The 17,723-nt window shown below is 38.0% G+C and overlaps 1 protein-coding gene across 1 annotated transcript in view; it reads left to right on the plus strand.

Moving 5' to 3' along the window:
• The window catches only part of acox3 (acyl-CoA oxidase 3, pristanoyl), a 120,574-nt gene that overhangs the window by 59,100 nt on the left and 43,751 nt on the right, over window positions 1–17,723 (plus strand). The window contains 6 exon segments of the mRNA XM_052041392.1: window positions 1,875–1,971; window positions 2,853–3,035; window positions 3,730–3,852; window positions 6,917–7,037; window positions 7,242–7,364; window positions 12,302–12,412. Coding sequence (XP_051897352.1) covers window positions 1,875–1,971; window positions 2,853–3,035; window positions 3,730–3,852; window positions 6,917–7,037; window positions 7,242–7,364; window positions 12,302–12,412 — 758 coding nt within the window.

Genomic DNA, 17,723 nt, shown 5'->3' on the forward strand with positions numbered 1-17,723 from the left:
TTTCCAAGTCAATAGAAGGTGGCAGCATTTTCAGGACTTCTGTTTTTCCAAATTGGTGCATTGCACATATTGGGGTTATGTTTGATTGCTGTTTTGCTGTAACATTTTATCTTGCAACTATCATTAACTAAGACGTTTTTGCTGGTATCATTTTATTCATATTATAGAACTTTATTAATTATGTTTGGGTCCCTAGCCCTCATAACAGTTTGCATTTGGTTATATGGAGTATTTATTTCCAGATGTCTGCTTTATTTGCCATGGAAGTGAACTGACTGTTAGAGTACTGCATCCGGGAAGCATTGCCAAAAGAATTTCACAATATTCAGCTCAATCTTCTGCATGTGGTCATACACTCCTTGAGGAAAACATTTTCAGCTTTAAAATGTCAACCACATGTTTTTTTTCTGCCATAAGAAATTGATGTTTGCTCACATGCATTCAAATTCCTGTGGATTTACTTTTGGAGATTTAATAAATAATAGAATTTACTAAAACACCAGTACAGTAGTGATACCCAGTGTTAATATATTGAGATATTAAAGGAGAACTGTAAATTGGAAGAGTGATTGTTTCACCCTAATGTAAACTCACAGAAATATTGTTTTTGTGTTTGTAAAGAAGGTTTATTTCTTCTGTAAGACAGTAGCTTATTGGAAAAGACAAATTTTAATCTTGCTAATAACAATTCTGCAAACCTGTCATTGCAGTGGGTGGGAATATCTTCCAGTCTGAATCCAATCTTGATATTGCAGTTAAAGGACCAATAAAATCTAGAATACCAATTGTAAGTCATCCAATTAGATCTTTTCCATTTGAAAAAACAAACATGGCAGTTGCTCCTTCGCTTTGAAAAGTTGCATTTTTTATTATCAGGCAGAAAAGATGTGAACTGTTTCAGACTCTTATGTGATGTTAATGAAGTAATCTATTTTGTTTCATAAAAATGGACTAAGCCACTGACTAGCAGTTTCCAGCAAGATGTGAAGCTCACATGAAGTTATTTATTGTATATTTAACACTCATTTGACATGATTTAATCTGTCAAATTCCAATAGGTTATAAATACAGTAAGATTTTATTAAAATAATGAACATAAAGTCAGTTATTCTGTTGAATTTACTTACATTTCTTTGTGGAAATTCCAAGTTCAGTGCAGCTATAGTTTAACCCAGTAGTCACTTTGCTGACTTATGCTGCCAGCTCCCCAAATCTAACAGGACAACACAAGACTCCCTCAGATTTTTCAGCACTTGGGCTTGGAAATCTACCTGCTGAGCAGTAAATGAGTAGGATGAAAGAGCTGCTGGAGGAAAGGAAAGCACACATTTTTATTTGATCTAATTCAGAAAGTTTAAATGTTCATAACTGTATATTTTAATTTTTTAAGTGTTATCATTTAAGTTTTTTAATACTTTTGTTACTGAATGTTTATGAATGTCAAAGATACTCACAAACATTCACTTTCAATGAGACCTTTACAGTGAACCTGAGAGTAATGCTATCAAGGCTTTTATGGAAATGTAGCCAGCTACTTATGCCTGGAGAATACCTGTGCTGTGTTGCTTTAGACCATGCTGATGAGCTGGGAGCTGGCCTTTCAAGAGAAGATTAAAACCAGGACCAGTCTGGAAGAAACAGAGTGGCCCCTGTGCAGTTAGATGCCAGTCTTATGCTCAGCAGAAGATCTGGCCTTTTAGTTCCAGTTTTTACAAGAGTAAACTCTGGTTGCTTTTTTTTTACACATTTTGGGTGAGTGTTCCTAATTGTGCAGCAAATTCCCAACTAATTTCAATGCAAGGTACTGCTGACAATGTGAGACCTCACAAAATTTATTTCAGAATCTCTAACATGATTCTGGTATGCTTCAACAGATTTGCCATGTTCAACAATGTGAGAATTCCTCGGGAAAATCTACTTAACAGAAATGGAGATGTGACACCTGATGGGAATTATGTAGCTTCATTGAAGGTATTTCCTATTAAATTTATTATTCCCTGTACTTTGTTAGTGCAACAATTACATATGTCCTAAGCTCATTTTGGTGTTAATTAAAAGGCCTAATAGATCAATGATAGGTGGCCATAGCTCCAATTTTCCATGTGTTGGCTGTAGAGGTCTACTGTATTCTTCATCATGCACAGATCATTAAAAGACTCTTCGCAATCAAGAATGTTATTTTAATGAGGGGTCCTCTAATACAGGAGGTTACTCTAGCAAACAAGGCTCAGTACCTAAATGGGTACTGCAAAAGAGATTAATTCCTTCACTTGAGTCTTGAAAAGTTGATAATATACAGCTGTAGAATTTTGCATCTGTTTATTTTATTTTATAAATAAGATTTTGGAAACACTCTTTATCATATTTTGTAAATGGCCATAAAGTTGCTTTGTCTACCTCAGTGTTAGCATTCTTGTGGAGACGAACAGTATGTTCTGAAGGAGTTAGAAGAGTACTAGAGGCATAACGAAAATATGAAATAGTACTTTACACCATGCTTACTACTACATTTATATACAGAGCTGCTGCTACTTCTCTTTATTTTTTCATTTATGCTATCTAAGTGAAACTGCTGTTGCAATCTTGGCTGTCCATTGGTTTGGTTATTTGTTCTATCGGTTCCTTTCGCTTGTCCCTCTCCACTATGTCATTTTCATCTCATCCTCTATCTTCCCCTTCTCCCTGATTGTACTGTATTGTTAACTTTTCTCATGGATTCTTCTGATTTCTTTTGAGCAGGCTCATATCAGGGCAGTGTTCTCTGTTGTACACTTGTTTACAAAGTTGTTGAGGGTAATTTAAAAATTCTTCCAGTAGCTGCCGTAATTCTCTATATTTTTGATTCTGTTTAGGACTCTAATCGTCAGTTTAATGCTTCCCTTGGAGCACTATCTTTTGGTAGAGTGTCAGTAATGGGAGTGGCTGTTTCGAATCTTAAGCTCAGCCTGACAATTGCTATTCGCTACTCTGCAGTGCGTCGTCAGTTTGGACCAACGGATCACGAAGAAATACCAGTGCTTGAATATCAAATGCAGGTATATGACAATTATAAGTTATCAAGGAGTAGCCATCAACTGCAACATAGTCAGTATACGTAAATTTGAAGTAGACAACCAGTCATGCTCCTTATTTATTTCTTATTTCATGGCATCTTTCTAACTTAAAGATGCTAACTAAATACAAGTTGTTATTATCTTTACCACTGTTTACGTAAAGAACACAACATGTAAAGTACTTGGTTATTAAATTTAGCCATTAGATATGAAGCACAGTGTATTGCATAACTGCTCATTTAATGAATGAAAGAGTTCAGGGTAGCTGCCAATCAGTTCCTGGTAACTGACTGCACTTTCATGGTCATGTCCCTTTGATTTTATTCATGAGTGCCACTGGGTTTGTATCATTATGTAGGCAACCAATAATTCCTGATGCTCTGGGGAATTCTGCCACAAGGTTGAAATAGAGAGACATGTAATAAAGTGATGTGTTTGTCATTTTAAAAAAATCCCTCCTAGTTGTTTAACCATGTCACATAGCCTGTCACATTGTTTAATTACAAAGCATCACTGTCAGAAAGCCTGGGAAAATGGAGGAAATGACATTGTTTCTTTGAACTTTCTGCTGCAATTTTAAGATCAGGCAATACTCCATTTAAATTATTGGCAATTTAATAAACAGTAGATTTTCTTGAGTCATATACGTTGAGTGAAATATTTTCTTTTATTTCAGCAATGGCGTCTTATTCCCTATTTGGCAGCCACCTATGCACTTGTCTTCTTTTACAAGTCACTTTTCATGGCCTGTGTCGAATATCAAATGAGAAATTTGATGAAGGACAGGAGTAAGAAACAGGTGATTCTTACTTAAAAGTAACACATCTGTATCTTTTCAAGCTAGACTGCTTTTGAAAATTATTTTCAAAATTATAATCATTAAACAGTATCAATTAGAAATATTATGTGCAAAAGGCCTTTGTTCAAAGAGCATCTCATCAATTCAAGCAAAATGACTTGCTTGTTTCAGCAATATGATTTGTGAGAGTGTGTCATTGCAGCAATAAGCTGAGTCAATCAGGTGAAAGTTAAACACATAATGAATCAGCATATCATTTCAATTGCTGACTCCACTACCAGCAATCATTCATACAAAAGACCCACTGGAGACCTAAAAAATTGGGACCGTAATGGCATGTTGGTCTTGTTATTGGTGATTGTAAGCATTTTTTCTAATTGGAACCCTTGCACTGAAGAGTATTACATCTGTTCAACTTCAATCATACAGCATTACAATAATCCACTATCCATCCTTCCCTGACCTCCACTTTTATTGCTTTTTCTGTAACAACCTTACCCTTCCACAAGTTAACAAAAGAATATTACCCAAGAAATAGAAACAGGTCCCTCGTGCCTACTCCATCATTCAATGTGATCATGGCTGATCTTTTACCTCAGTGCCACTTTCTTGCATTAAACTTATATCCCTTAATTCCTTTCATATCTAAAAATCTATTGATTAATGTGGAATTTGTTGGGAATACTGTACATGGCATTCATTCTTGTTCAAAGAAGATCAATTTCTAATGGTGATAAGAACATGTATAATTGCAAAAGCATTAGAGCTTAGAACAGTACAGCACAGAAACAGGCCCTTTGGCCCACTATGTTGTGCTGAACTAATTAAACTAGTAATCAAATGCCTAAATAAACGAATCCCTCCTGCCTACACAATGTCCATATCCCTCCATTCTCTGTACATTCATGTGCCTCTCTACGAGCCTCTTAAATGCCTTTATGGTATTTCCCTCCACTACCAACCCTGGCAGCACATTCCAGGCACCCACCACTCTCTCTGTGTAAAAAATCTTGCCTCGCACATCTCCTTTGAATTTACTCCCATCACCTTAAATGCATGCCCTCTAATACTAGACATTTTGACCCTGGGAAAAAGATACCGTCTGTCTACTCTGTCCATGCCTCTCATAACTTTATAAACTTCTATCAGGTCTCCCCTCGGCCTCTGCCACTCCAGAGAAAACAACCCAAGTATGTCCAACCTCTCCATATACTACATGCCCTCTAATCTAGGGAACATCCTGGTAAACCTCTTTTGCATCCTCTCCAAAGCCGCCACATCCTCCCTGTAATGGGACGACCAGAATTGAATGCAATACTCCAGATGTGGCCTAACCAGAGTTTTATAAATCTGCAACATAACTTCCTGACTCTCGAACTCAATGCCTTGACTAATAAAGGCAAGCATACCATATGCCTTCTTTACCACCCTATCAACCTGTGCAGCCACTTCCAGGGAGTTATGGATTTGGACCCCAAGATCCCTCTATACATCAACACTGTTAAGAGCCCTGCCATTAACAGTGTACTGTCCTTTTACATCGGATCTCCCAAAGTGTAACACCTCACACTTAGCTGGATTAAACTCCATCTGCCATTTCTCTGCCCATATCTGCAACTGATCTATATCCTGCTGTATCCTTTGGCAATCTTCTACACTATCCACACCACCACCAATCTTTGTATTGTCTGCAAACTTACTAACCCACCCATCCACATTTTCATCCAGGTCATTTATTTCTATCACAAACAGCAGAGGTCCCCATACATATCCCTGCGGAATACTACAAGTCACGGACCTCCAGCCAGAAAGAGTCCCATCAACTTTCTAAAGGCAAGCCAATTCTGAATCCAAATGGTCAAGTCACTGTGAATTCCGTGCATCTTAATCTGGATGAGCCTATCATGAGGGACCTTGTCAACACCTAACTAAAATCCATGTAGACAACATCCACAGCACTACCTTCATCAATCACCTTTGTCATTTATCTTGTATTTGGTTTAAGAACAATGCATTAGGAGCTAGTCATAATGACCTGAGTAAATGAGACTTAAACTGCCTTTGTCCTAAAGAGCTCACTTTAATGGCATACTGTATCTCTGTGCCAACTTCAAGCATACTTCCGCCAAATGGACAAGTCTGACAATGGAGGTGGGGGACAACAATTTATAATTGAAATTGTTCCAGGCCATGGATAACAAGACACCGAGGGTATCTGTAAAACCAGCCAATAATCTGCGTATCAACATAATTAAAGACTTGTTTATCAGAGGAAAATTTTTCATTACTTTCACTTGTGGGGAAAAAGGAATGCAGCACTTCCAAAGGATTCAGCATTTTATTTCGCAAGGAAGGTCTCAGTAATAGCAGACATTTCCACTTGTTCTTAACATGAACAGAAAAGTGTATAATTCCATTAACATTCAGTTGATCATGATAATGAGAAGGATACTAATTACTGCTAGGAGCATTCAAAATGCCTTACTTTTCTATTAGTCCACCATCCCACCATTATTTGAAGGGAGACTGAGCAATTGATTTCTTTGGAAGCCTTTTCCATCTTTAAGTAGTTGTTATCCTCTGAATAATCCATGAATATCACAGAACACAAGATAGTAGTCCAGAACATGCAAATAAATTCAATTTGGAATTCAATAATTTACGTTAGTTAGAAAGAGATACCTGTTGAATGGAGAGTCTTGTCAGGTCTCAAAGGTCAATATCTACTACTGCATTTTGCATAATTTTGCTATCTAGAGAGAAGTTAGAATTTAAGAGGAAGATGAAAATGCCTTTCATAAATATTTGGCAAAGGACATATTTGGAAGGAGGAAATTATAAGGATGAAGGTGAGTTTTGTGTGTTTTCCTGCTTGAGATTGTTAGACAAAAATTAGGTGGACCCTGGTAAAATATCGGGGCTGTCTAAAACTGTAGAGTTGATTTTCTTTTAAAATGGTCCAACTGCTTGGCAAGGAACTGATCAACTGTGAATTCTTGTAAAAAAAATTATCATAAATGATATCACGTTTTGCACGCTTTTGTTTTAACTTTATTGTATATAGGTAGAGCTTGCTGGAGAAATACATGCATTGTCCTGTGCAAGTAAACCTCTTAGTTCATGGACAGCTCAACAAGGAATACAGGAGTCCCGTGAAGCTTGTGGTGGTCATGGCTACCTTGCCAGTAAGTGCTAATATAAGTAATAGAATGTAAGCAATAATAACAATCATGGCTTAAACTTAGCTTGAACTTACTGAATGGTAAAGACCAATAAAACAGTTTGGCAAACAAGTTTTAATGAAAAATATTTCTGAAATTTTTTAAAAAGAATCTAAAATGTAATAATGTAGTGATATTATTCATGTGCAAACGTGATTTGCATTGCAGTAAATCGTCTTGGAGACACAAGAAATGACAATGATGTCACCTCTACTGTTGAAGGTGACAATAATGTCATACTACAACAAACAAGCAACTACCTTCTTAGTTGGCTGAAAACTAAACAGCAAGGTTAGTTTAACGTAATATATATCTCATTGATTTCCTTTAATCCTAATAAAATTGCTATAACTGCTTTGAAAACTTGTATGAAAACTCTCTAGATGTCTTCTACATAGGTTAAAATGAGAAGGTAATACTGACCTCCTGAATCACAGAAAATAAATGTGAGAAAATGACATTAGCCAAGAAATTCTGGAAAGCAGACTCTAGATGGACATTACAGCAGGGTGCCTCAGGTGCAGTAGAATGGGAGCGAATGATATGTCCTCAGAGTTGGGTCCAGAGATCAAGATGGCCAATGACCACTGGTTTGTTAGGCCCTCTGTTGTGGCCAGGAATGGGGAAGATGGTTCACGCCTCTGTCTTAGATTTGTGGGGAGGTGAAAGAAAGATGAGAGGTTGTGCTTTTGATCGTGTCCAAGGATTTGGGAAGGGGCCCATGATGCTGATTGTGGCAGTGATGAGGCTAGTGAGACTGTGGGGAGAGAGTTTGAAGATACCCTCTATTGGGGGTTGTGGGCCATATTGATTTGGGAGATCAAAGAGTTGGGGCAACTTGAGCCTCAGCTTTGATAGGTTAGAGGTCAGGGGACAGATAGTAGGGATATAAGGGGGTCAAGGATGAAAACCATTGGAGAAAAATAATCAGAGATTTGGAGGTGCTGTATAGCCTGGGAGTTGACAGTGACATTTGAGCTGTTAGTGGTAAAACTCCACCCCTTTCCTCCCTGACCTTGCTTCTTCTGCTGATCATCCTTCACCCCTCCTCAGTCTACCTATCACCTACTGGCCCCTGTCTTCCCCTCCCCCCCCCCTTCTTTATACCAGCTATCTTCCCTCTCCTCTCTCAGTCCTGATTCAGGGTCTCAACCCAAAACGTCGATAATCCCCGCAGCGCCCCCCACCCCCACCCCCACTCTGCCACAGATGCTGCTGAACCTACTGAGTTCCTCCAGCAGTTTGTTGTTTGGAGCTCTTGGGTCTTGGTGCAGTGTGGCTGGGGGAGAATAGTTGTGCTTAACTGATAGTGCAGTGCAGCAATCCCAATCCAGTACAGCAATCCTCCAATTGTTCTGATGGACCCAGATGTCCAGGTAGTTCACAACAATGATTCAGAAGCAATGTGGTCCAAACTCACCCATAATGCTCCAAAAGGAATAATACATGGAGAATGACACCAGTCTTGCATCCCAACATGGAAATCATTCAGAGGCATGTGAGTCATGCATGGGTTGAGTTTTCAGAGTGACATGAACTGACCTGGAAATGGCTGTTTCACTCAAGGGGAAAACGATTCTCATAAAACAGAAGGCAACAGTGTTGTGTGGTTAAGCTTCTAGTCACACTTTTTATTCATTACTGAATTAGCTGTCACTGTCATATCCATGACTTATTGTTCACGCAGTTTACTTTTTGTAGTGGTTTAACAGGTCACTTCACAGAGTAGTTAAAAGTCATCTTGATGTGGAACCAGAGGCACTTATATGTGAAATCAGAACAACTAAAACAAAAGCAGAATACTGTGGGTGCAGGATATGGCACACTTCTTCCCTTCCTTATGTTCAGGGACCAGAGAAGCTCTCTAGGTGAAATACCAGTAACATACATTTTTTAAAAAATTCGCAGCTCACTGCACTTCAGAACTAGTTACAACTCCTGCCAAGCTATTCCAAAACTGACATCAATCCAATAATGTTCCAATATGTCCCGGTCACAAAAAATAGGCAATTCAAATCTAATTACACACAATCAATCTTCTCTCGAACATTAGCAAAGTGACGGAAGGTGTTATCAATAGTGCTACCAGATGGGACTTACTTGCCAATAGCCTAGTCACCAAAGCCAAGTTTGGCTTTTGCCAGGACCAGGCAACTCCACTTCTTATCATACTTTTGGTTCAAGCATGGACCAAGTAGCTGATTTCCACTGGTGAGGTGAAAATGACTGTCCTTGGCATCAAGGCAGCACTTGATTAAGTGTTGCATCAATGGGTTTCAAGAGGAAAATGCTCTAATGGTTGGAGTCATGAATTGTACAGTGCAAGATGGTTATAGTTGTTATAGATCTTTCATCCCAGCCCCAGGACATCAGGAAAATGTCATAGTCACAGCCATCTTCAATGACCTTCCTTCCATCATAAGGTCAGAATGCACAATAATCAATTCCATTAGTAATCCTTCAGCAAATGAACCAATCCTTGCCTGTGTGGAGCTAGACCTGGATAATGATTGGTCATCGGCTAGTGAGTACTAAGTAAAATTTCCACTTCTAATAGCTAGGCAAAGACCATATTCACCAAGAGAAATTCTAACCACCTCCCCTTGAAATTCAACTACATTACCATCACCAAGTCATACAATCAACACCATGGGAGTCATCAATGATCAGAAACACAACTGGACCAGCCACTTAAATATTGTGACTCCAAGAGCAGGTCAGAGGAGGTCCATTTGAGTCATGCAGTTTTATTCATTTCTGTCTAGTTTATCCTGCCCTCTATAGCATTAAAACCTTTCTTTTTGATATTACATCTTTTGTACATAAATATTATACCATGAGGTGAAGATTTCTGTAACAATTTTATGGAAAACTCTGTACATTAAAAGAAACATTATATTTAGAGTAATTGTGGCATTCTGTAAACACATTTAAAAAAGACCATAATACTTTTGGTCTTTACCATGGTCCAAATACCATAATACATAATAACGATCTGTACCTGGTCAACTATTATTACGGAGAACTAGATTTTGATCAGTAGTGTATTGCTATAGAACTAGATAATTGGGGACCACATTACATTGGTAGTTTTCCAATCTGCTGGGACCTCTTCAGAATTCAGGGAATGCAACCAATACATCTACTACCTCTGCAGCCACTTCCTTCAAGATTTGAGGATGCAGGCAATCAGGTCCAGGGAACCTGTCAGTCTTTAGTCCCATTGCTTTGCCTTGTACCTTTCCTCTACTGATTGGGATTATATTAAGTTCCTCCCTCCCTGTAGTTCATTGATTATCTATTATTGTTATTAGAATGTTTTTACTGTTTCTACCCTGATGATTGTTCCAAAATAATTATTTAGCTATTTCCCTTTATTAATTCCCCAGTCTCATCTTCTGAGGGGCTAATGTTCATGTCAGATACATTCCTCCTGTTTTATTTATCTGTAGAAGTTTTTTTTTTATTAAATGCTAGTTTACTCTCATAATCTAACTTCTCATTCTTTATAATTTTTTTCGTCATCCTTCGCTGGTTTCTAAACATTTCTCAATCTTCTGGCTTCTAATTTTTGCGACATTATATGACATTTCTTTCAATTTGATATCACCCTTTACTTCCTGAGTTAGTCATCGATGGTGCATACTTCTCGTAGAACCTTTCTCATTGGAATATACCTTTACTTAAATTTTGAAATATCTCCTTAAATGTCTGCTGATCTACCATTTATCTTCCCTGTCTTCATGGCAATTGTCTATATCTAAGCTCAGCTACTTTCAGGTTCAAGTGTCTCACCTTCAAAGTGAATTTGAAATTTTAACATGTGTTGATCACTCTTATTGGAAATCATTAACTAATCCTGCCTTGTTACATGATACTAATTTAAAATAGCCTCTTCCCTAGTTGGTTCAACATTCTGCTTCAAGAAACCACCCTAAGTGCACTCTACAAACTTGTACCCTTGCCAATTTGATTTGTCCAATCTATATGATAATTAAAATTTCCCGTGACTAAGTGCATCACCATTCTTTCCAGACTGCATTATTTTTTGATTTATACTCTGTCCTTGCAGTATGGCTTCTGTTGAGGGACCCGGATACTAATTCCACCAGTAATTTCTTAACCTCACTATTTCTTATCTCCACCCAAACCGATTCTATGTCTCGAGCTTCTAAGCATTCCTCACCACTGCAGTGATCTCATTCTTTATTAAAGGAGCTACTACATCTCTTTTTTTTCTTTCTAGCTACTCTTTCAAAATGTCAAATACCCCTGAATATTCAATTCTCCACTTTAGTCACCTTGTAGCTGGAAGAACTCAGCAAGTCAAGCAATATATGTTAAGGCAAAGGGATAGTCAACGTTTTGGATCAAGATCCTTCTTCTGGACTTGTCCTTGTATTGGCTTTAAGATCATACCCATTTATTTCTATTATGCCACCAACTTATCTAGTTTTGAATGTTGAGATAAAGACACTTTAATTGTATCTCCTTATTTTCCCTTAATCTGACTCTGTTTGCTGATGCAGCCTTGTGCTGTTCACTCTGCCCCTTCCTGATACCCCCTGGTTGGTTATCATTATCTCTGTCACTGCCCTGCACTATTTCCTTCTTCTTTCTCTTCAACATGTGCTTCGGTTTCTACTGTTCTTAAACACTTCAGATCTCTGTTCCCAATGTTTTTAGATACTTTGGGCCTCTCAGACAACAAAGTTATTTGAGATCTAAGTTTTATTTTCACTGAAGTGCTTGTGGTGTCTAAATTCAATGTTATTCTTCTCAGTTTTCAGGCAATGAACAGGTTCAGATAAAGCCTGGTTATTACAGCAAAATGGCTGCTTGGGTGCTGAATTGTTCGGTACCCTCTTAGGCAGCCTCGGCAGGGCATTGAAATAAGCATTGAGCTTCTTTCCAGTTCTGAAGCTGCTGTGACTTTTTCAAACCCTGATGCCTAACATGGTCTTAAATTGCTCTCTTTGTGGAATGCATCTACTGAATCCACAAAATAAGTAGGGATTGCAGTTCCTCCCCACTAAAACCACCACCCCCAAACCCCCTTCCCTCAGTACTCTCCTCATTTATCTGAACATGTTTGTTTGCCACATGGTGTAAAAGTGTTGTGTCAAAACCTCAGATCGGTTCCATTGCTGGATTGCCAGTGTTGATGAACTTAGACCAGTCAAGAGCAGTTTCCCCTAATTCTTTAAAAAAATGTTCTTACTTTTTAGATCATGTTGTCATCACGTCTCCATTACAGTCTGTTGACTTTCTGGAAGATTTCAACATTATTCTTAGCCAAAAATTCACATCAACTGCAGCTGAGTGTCTGGATTCTTCAGGTGAGATGCCATGTTTGTGAAAGGCTTGATTTTTCAACCATGTTTGTTTGGAGAAAATAATTGCAGCGAATTTCATACTTAATTAAAAATGGCCTTGGTTTTATGAATCCCCAGATACCAGTACTGTTTTGGAACATAATAAATAGAAATAGGTCATTTGGCCCCTCATGTCTGCTTCACCATTCAATCATTGCTAATCATTTCCCTCAGCGCCAGTTTCTTGCACTAATCCCATATCTTTTGAATCCCTTAATATTCAAAAACCTATCAATCTCTGCCCTCAATACACTCAGCAACCGAGCTCCATGGCCCTCATGGACAGAGAATTCCAAGATTCATTATTCCTTGAAGAAATTCCTTCCCATCTCAGTCCTAAATGGCTGGCCTCTTATTTTGAGACTATGATCATGGTTCTAGACACCCTAGCCAGAATAAATATTATCCCTGTATTTATCACATCAAGCCAGATAAGAATTTTGTATGTTCAAGGAGATCACCTCTCATTCTTCTACTCAGGAAAATATGTACTTAATCCTTCCTTATATGACAAAGCCACCATCCCAGGAATCAATCTGGTGAACCTTTGATGCACTCCTTCAAAAGCAAGTACATCCATCCGAAGGTAGAAAAACACAGTATTGCAGATACTGTCTCACAGCACCTTATATAATTGCAGAATGATATTTTTACTCAGGTACTCAAATCCTCTTGGAATAGAAGCCAGCATGCTGTTTGCTTTCTTCATTTCTTGCTGTACTTGCACAATAACTTTCAGTGATCAAGTTACACAGATCTCTCTGAACACAAAATTAAAGCAAAAAGTGCTTAAAACACTCAGTTCGGTCAAGGAGCACCTATAGAGAGAGAAAAACAGAAAATGACCTAATAGACCCAATACACTAATGTCAAATACCCCATTAATAGTGGTCCCTTAATGACCTAATACACTAATAGACCCAAGGCCCTTTGTCAGAACTTGGAAAGAGAGAAAACTATTTAGTTTTCAGTAGCAGAGAAGGTGGGGAAGGAATGGGTAGAACAAAGGGAATATGTCTGATAGTATGAGACCAAATGGGTTAATGTAGCCATTGAAGTAGCAGCTAGAATTAGATCATGCATCTTTGCCTGTGTAATGTGTTGCTAATAGCGAAGCTATGGAACAGGTTCAGCAGGCCAGACTACACCAATAGAAAAAAAATTGAGCCAAAATGACAATGGTAGAATGGCCAGTTTTGCAACAGACAGAAAGAAAGGGTGAGTTACCTAAAGCTGGAGAATTTAATACCAAGTCCTGAAGGCTGCAACGTGTCCATATAGAAGATGGAATGTCATTCCTCAAGTTTATGTTGGGCTTTGTTGTGAAATGCAGGAGGCATTGACAGAAATGTCAGAATGGGACTGGGTTGGGGAATTAAAATGGCAGACAACCAGAAGTTTAGACTCACTCCAGCAGAATGAACATAATACTCCACAAGGGCATCATACAATTTCTGCTTTTGGTTTCTTCAATGTGGAAGAGACCACATTGTGAACAGCGATTCTTTTTATTTCAGATTTCCAGCATTTACAGTTTTTTTGATTTTAATTTCCCTCTGAACCTGGATTGAATCCTGGGATACAGAGTCTGGAACAGTAGTTTTCATTTAAAGTATTTCATTATTTAAAGCACTTAATGCCTTTGTGAAGATACTAACATGCGAAGTATCACCTTTCCCTATCTTTTAATAGGAAACATGAAAAGCTGACACTTGCAGAAGCATTTGTAGCTCAGCTCCTCTTCCATTTTTTCCAGTACCTTGAAACCCCTTCAATTTTTCAGTCCAAGTGTCTGAATTAAGTGCCTGAAGTTTCACAACTACAGATGTACTCCCCTAGCTCCTCTTCCTGCTCTTGGGATCTCCGGCTGCAGAAATGCAGAGAAAAATCCAGCCTTTGCCCTTTGTTGTCTTCCTTTGTTCACCCGTAACCTTTTTGCTGAAGTGTGGCTGTAAGGCGAGTTGCTCTCCTTACTTGTTAGCCTGACACACATGTTCCATTTTTCAAATGAGTACAGAAATGAAGTATCTGTGCAGGGCAGAAGATTTAAAGAGTTAAAGGTCAAGAGGCTTTAAGAAAGAAGAGATCCAGAGAAAGCTGGGAGAGTGGAAAGAACAAAAGAGAGGGTCTAAGTCAGTGTGCAGTGCTGAAGATTTTAAATGTCAAAAGGGATGATGGTTGCAAGGCAAAAGAAGAGAGGTAATGGGACAGAAAAAGAAATAGATGATAGGCCTATAGCTGCAGGTACCAGCAGCAGAATTTACTAGATGCTGCCATCCTGTAAAAATAGGAGCAGTGGTTATAATCCAAACTAAATATTGAGTCCTGAAGGCTGTAAAGTTTCCAATCCAAAGATGAGGTGCTGTTCATCCAGCTTCTGTTAAAACTCTTCAGAACAGTGTAGAAGACCAAGGACAGAGGAGAAGCCTCACCTCAAGCAGCTCATGCAGCACACTAATTTGGGTGTTTGGAATGCTGGAAGGTCGGGATTCTGGTGATTAAAAGGCAGGTGCACCTCCAATTCATGAAGATCCTTGACCAAACAGAAATTCAGCTCTAAAAGAATTAACAGTAAGTTGTTCCATGAAACAGTTTCATTTTATCATAGGAATAACACATTATGCATTAATTCTCCTTTCATGAAATAAAAGCAATAAAATAAGTGGTCATCCCCAACCATTAGGTGCCCCAAAGCACTACATAACCAAATAAGAACCTTTCAAATGTAATAAAAGATGTCAACACAATTACTCAGAGCTCAGACCTGCCAATGTCATAGTTAGTCTTTGTTCCTCAAACAATATCACTAAAATAATTGTCTTGTCATTTATTTAACTGCTTTCAAATGTAATAAAAGAAGATGTCAACAAAATTCTGCAGAGCAAGGTGCCATAAAAAATTAAATAAATAACTAGTACTAGTTATGACATTGGTAGGTTCAAGCTCTTTGAGTAATTCCATGTATACACTTACATTCACAAGAGAAAGAAAACATTGCATTTAGATAGAGTTTTTTGTGACCTTCAAATTTTCCAAAGCACTTTATAGTAAATTATGCCCTTTGAATTGTGCCTTTATTGCAGTGCAGGAAACATAGCAGCCAAATGATGCATGTTTCTACAAATAACATATAATGGTGAATAGATAACTTTTATGCTGATTGAAAGGTAGTATTGACTATGACATGTAGATAACTCCCCTGTTCTTCTTCAAAGTTCTGACAGTGGAATCTACTATGAGCACCTTAGGGAGAAGGCAAAACCTCTGCTTAAATCTCATCTGACTAAGCTCAAACAGGGTGCCAACTTTGATTCCTGGACTCAGATCTCTGAAGTAAGATTCATCCCACAAACTTCTGACTCAATTAAGTCACAGCTGACAAAACAAACAGAATTTGACTCCAGTTCAATGTTGCACACACAGTATCTCTAACAGTGCTCCACTCTCTCATTATTGCCCTGGTGCGTCAGCCTAGACTGGACCAGATTTTTCTATCAAATTAATAACTAATGATGGTCCATTAGGTATGAATAAGTGATTCAGTGGCATCATATAATGAGAGGTTATGTCAAATATAGAAAAAAATGTCTGAACAGCACCACTGAATTGAATTGCATGGGTTCAAGTAACTATATGGCGCTGTAGCTACAAACTTGACTCATCACAGAAAGTTAACTCTTGCCTGTTACAGACTAACTATACTTTTAATTATGAGTTCAGTGATCAATAATTCCTGTCATTAAAATTTAGCCGTTATTTCAGGGTTTTAATATTGAACATTTTTAAAATGTCAAATTTAAAATTAAAAACACTTTTTTAAAAACTTTTCTGTAGTTTGTTTTCCCTTAGTCCAATACTCTTTTTTTGTTATTTTTCTTTCTGTACCTAATTTGACATTGAATTCAGTCAATCTGATTTGTATTTTTGTCATTCTGTTATAAAACAGAAAATGCTGGAAATATTTGGCAGATCAGGCATATCTGTTGAGAATTAAACAGCCTAACCTGCTTAATATTCAGTTTTCCAGTATCTGCAGAATCTGTTTTTGGATCATTCCTCGTGTTATTGATTCCAATTCCTTGTTTTATTGATTTCAAGTCCTTCACTCTGATTGATTAAGGAGATACAAAATGCTTGACCATTTTCCCTCTTAGAGATGTTATCAGCTTTCATCTTTGACAGCCATACAGGATGCTGTATGATAGGCCAGCCAGTTAAGCACTGGAACAGTCAAGTCTCACTCAACAAATGCATAGATATGGGGTTCATCAATAGATCATCTGATATAGTGCTGGAGGTAGATAATATTACTGAGGTGGAAGAAGGTGGTGGAGAAGATATGTAGTTTGGAATTTATCTTAACTTCAAATGAGGTAATTCAGCCTCAGATTATGGCCACCAAGAGGGATGGAACAGTGGACTGGTTGGATTTTGTGGTGAGGGCTAAAACTCACAGTTGTTAATTGGAAAGAAGTTCTGGATATTGAACAAGCATCAACAATTTTGGAGGGGGAAGGGAGGATATTGGCAGTGTTGAGAGCAGCTGCCATGGGGTACAACTGGGTGTGGTTCATGCATATGTTGAATGTTGCCTGCCCATGTTGCTCTGGAAGGTGAATTCACTGTAATTCACCCATCAACATCCACAGAATCATGCCTGGTAGTAAACCTTGATAAGTATTTAGAAAAAAAAAGTAAGAAAATAAAATAAGAAAGAGTGAGAGCTGACTCCACCATTCAGTAAGATCACTGCTGATCCAATTTTAAAGCCACTTTCCTACTCTCTCCCCATACTTCTTGACTCCCCTGTAATTGAAATGTCTGTCAAAAGCTAGAGTTCTGCAGAAATATTTTGGATCGTTTTGGAGTATTTTTCATGATGTGCACTTAAGTATGTGGAATTATTAGCCAAAGCAATCAAATTACCTCAGTTCTTTCACAAGAACTCAGGAGTTTGAAGATTTTTCACTTTTAATTCTTGTTCCTTTCTCACTGATCGAAAAATGATCAGACCACCTACTTCCAGAAAAAATTGGATTCCTGTATTCCCATCTCACTTTCAGTGATTGCTTCCCCAGTGAGCAATTTAGGATCCAAAATTTGCTATGGGAAGCCATGTTTCATATAATTCAATAGCATCACTTGGCCTGTATAATATTTTACTGATAAACTTATTTTTTGCACATCACTGCTGGTAAGTATGCAAGTACTTTCAGAACAAATAAATAACTTCCTGATAGTTTTGAAAACTTTCCCATGGCCTTCCATCACCATT

Source organism: Pristis pectinata, chromosome 2 (assembly GCF_009764475.1).
Source record: "Pristis pectinata isolate sPriPec2 chromosome 2, sPriPec2.1.pri, whole genome shotgun sequence".
Lineage (NCBI taxonomy): Eukaryota > Metazoa > Chordata > Chondrichthyes > Rhinopristiformes > Pristidae > Pristis > Pristis pectinata.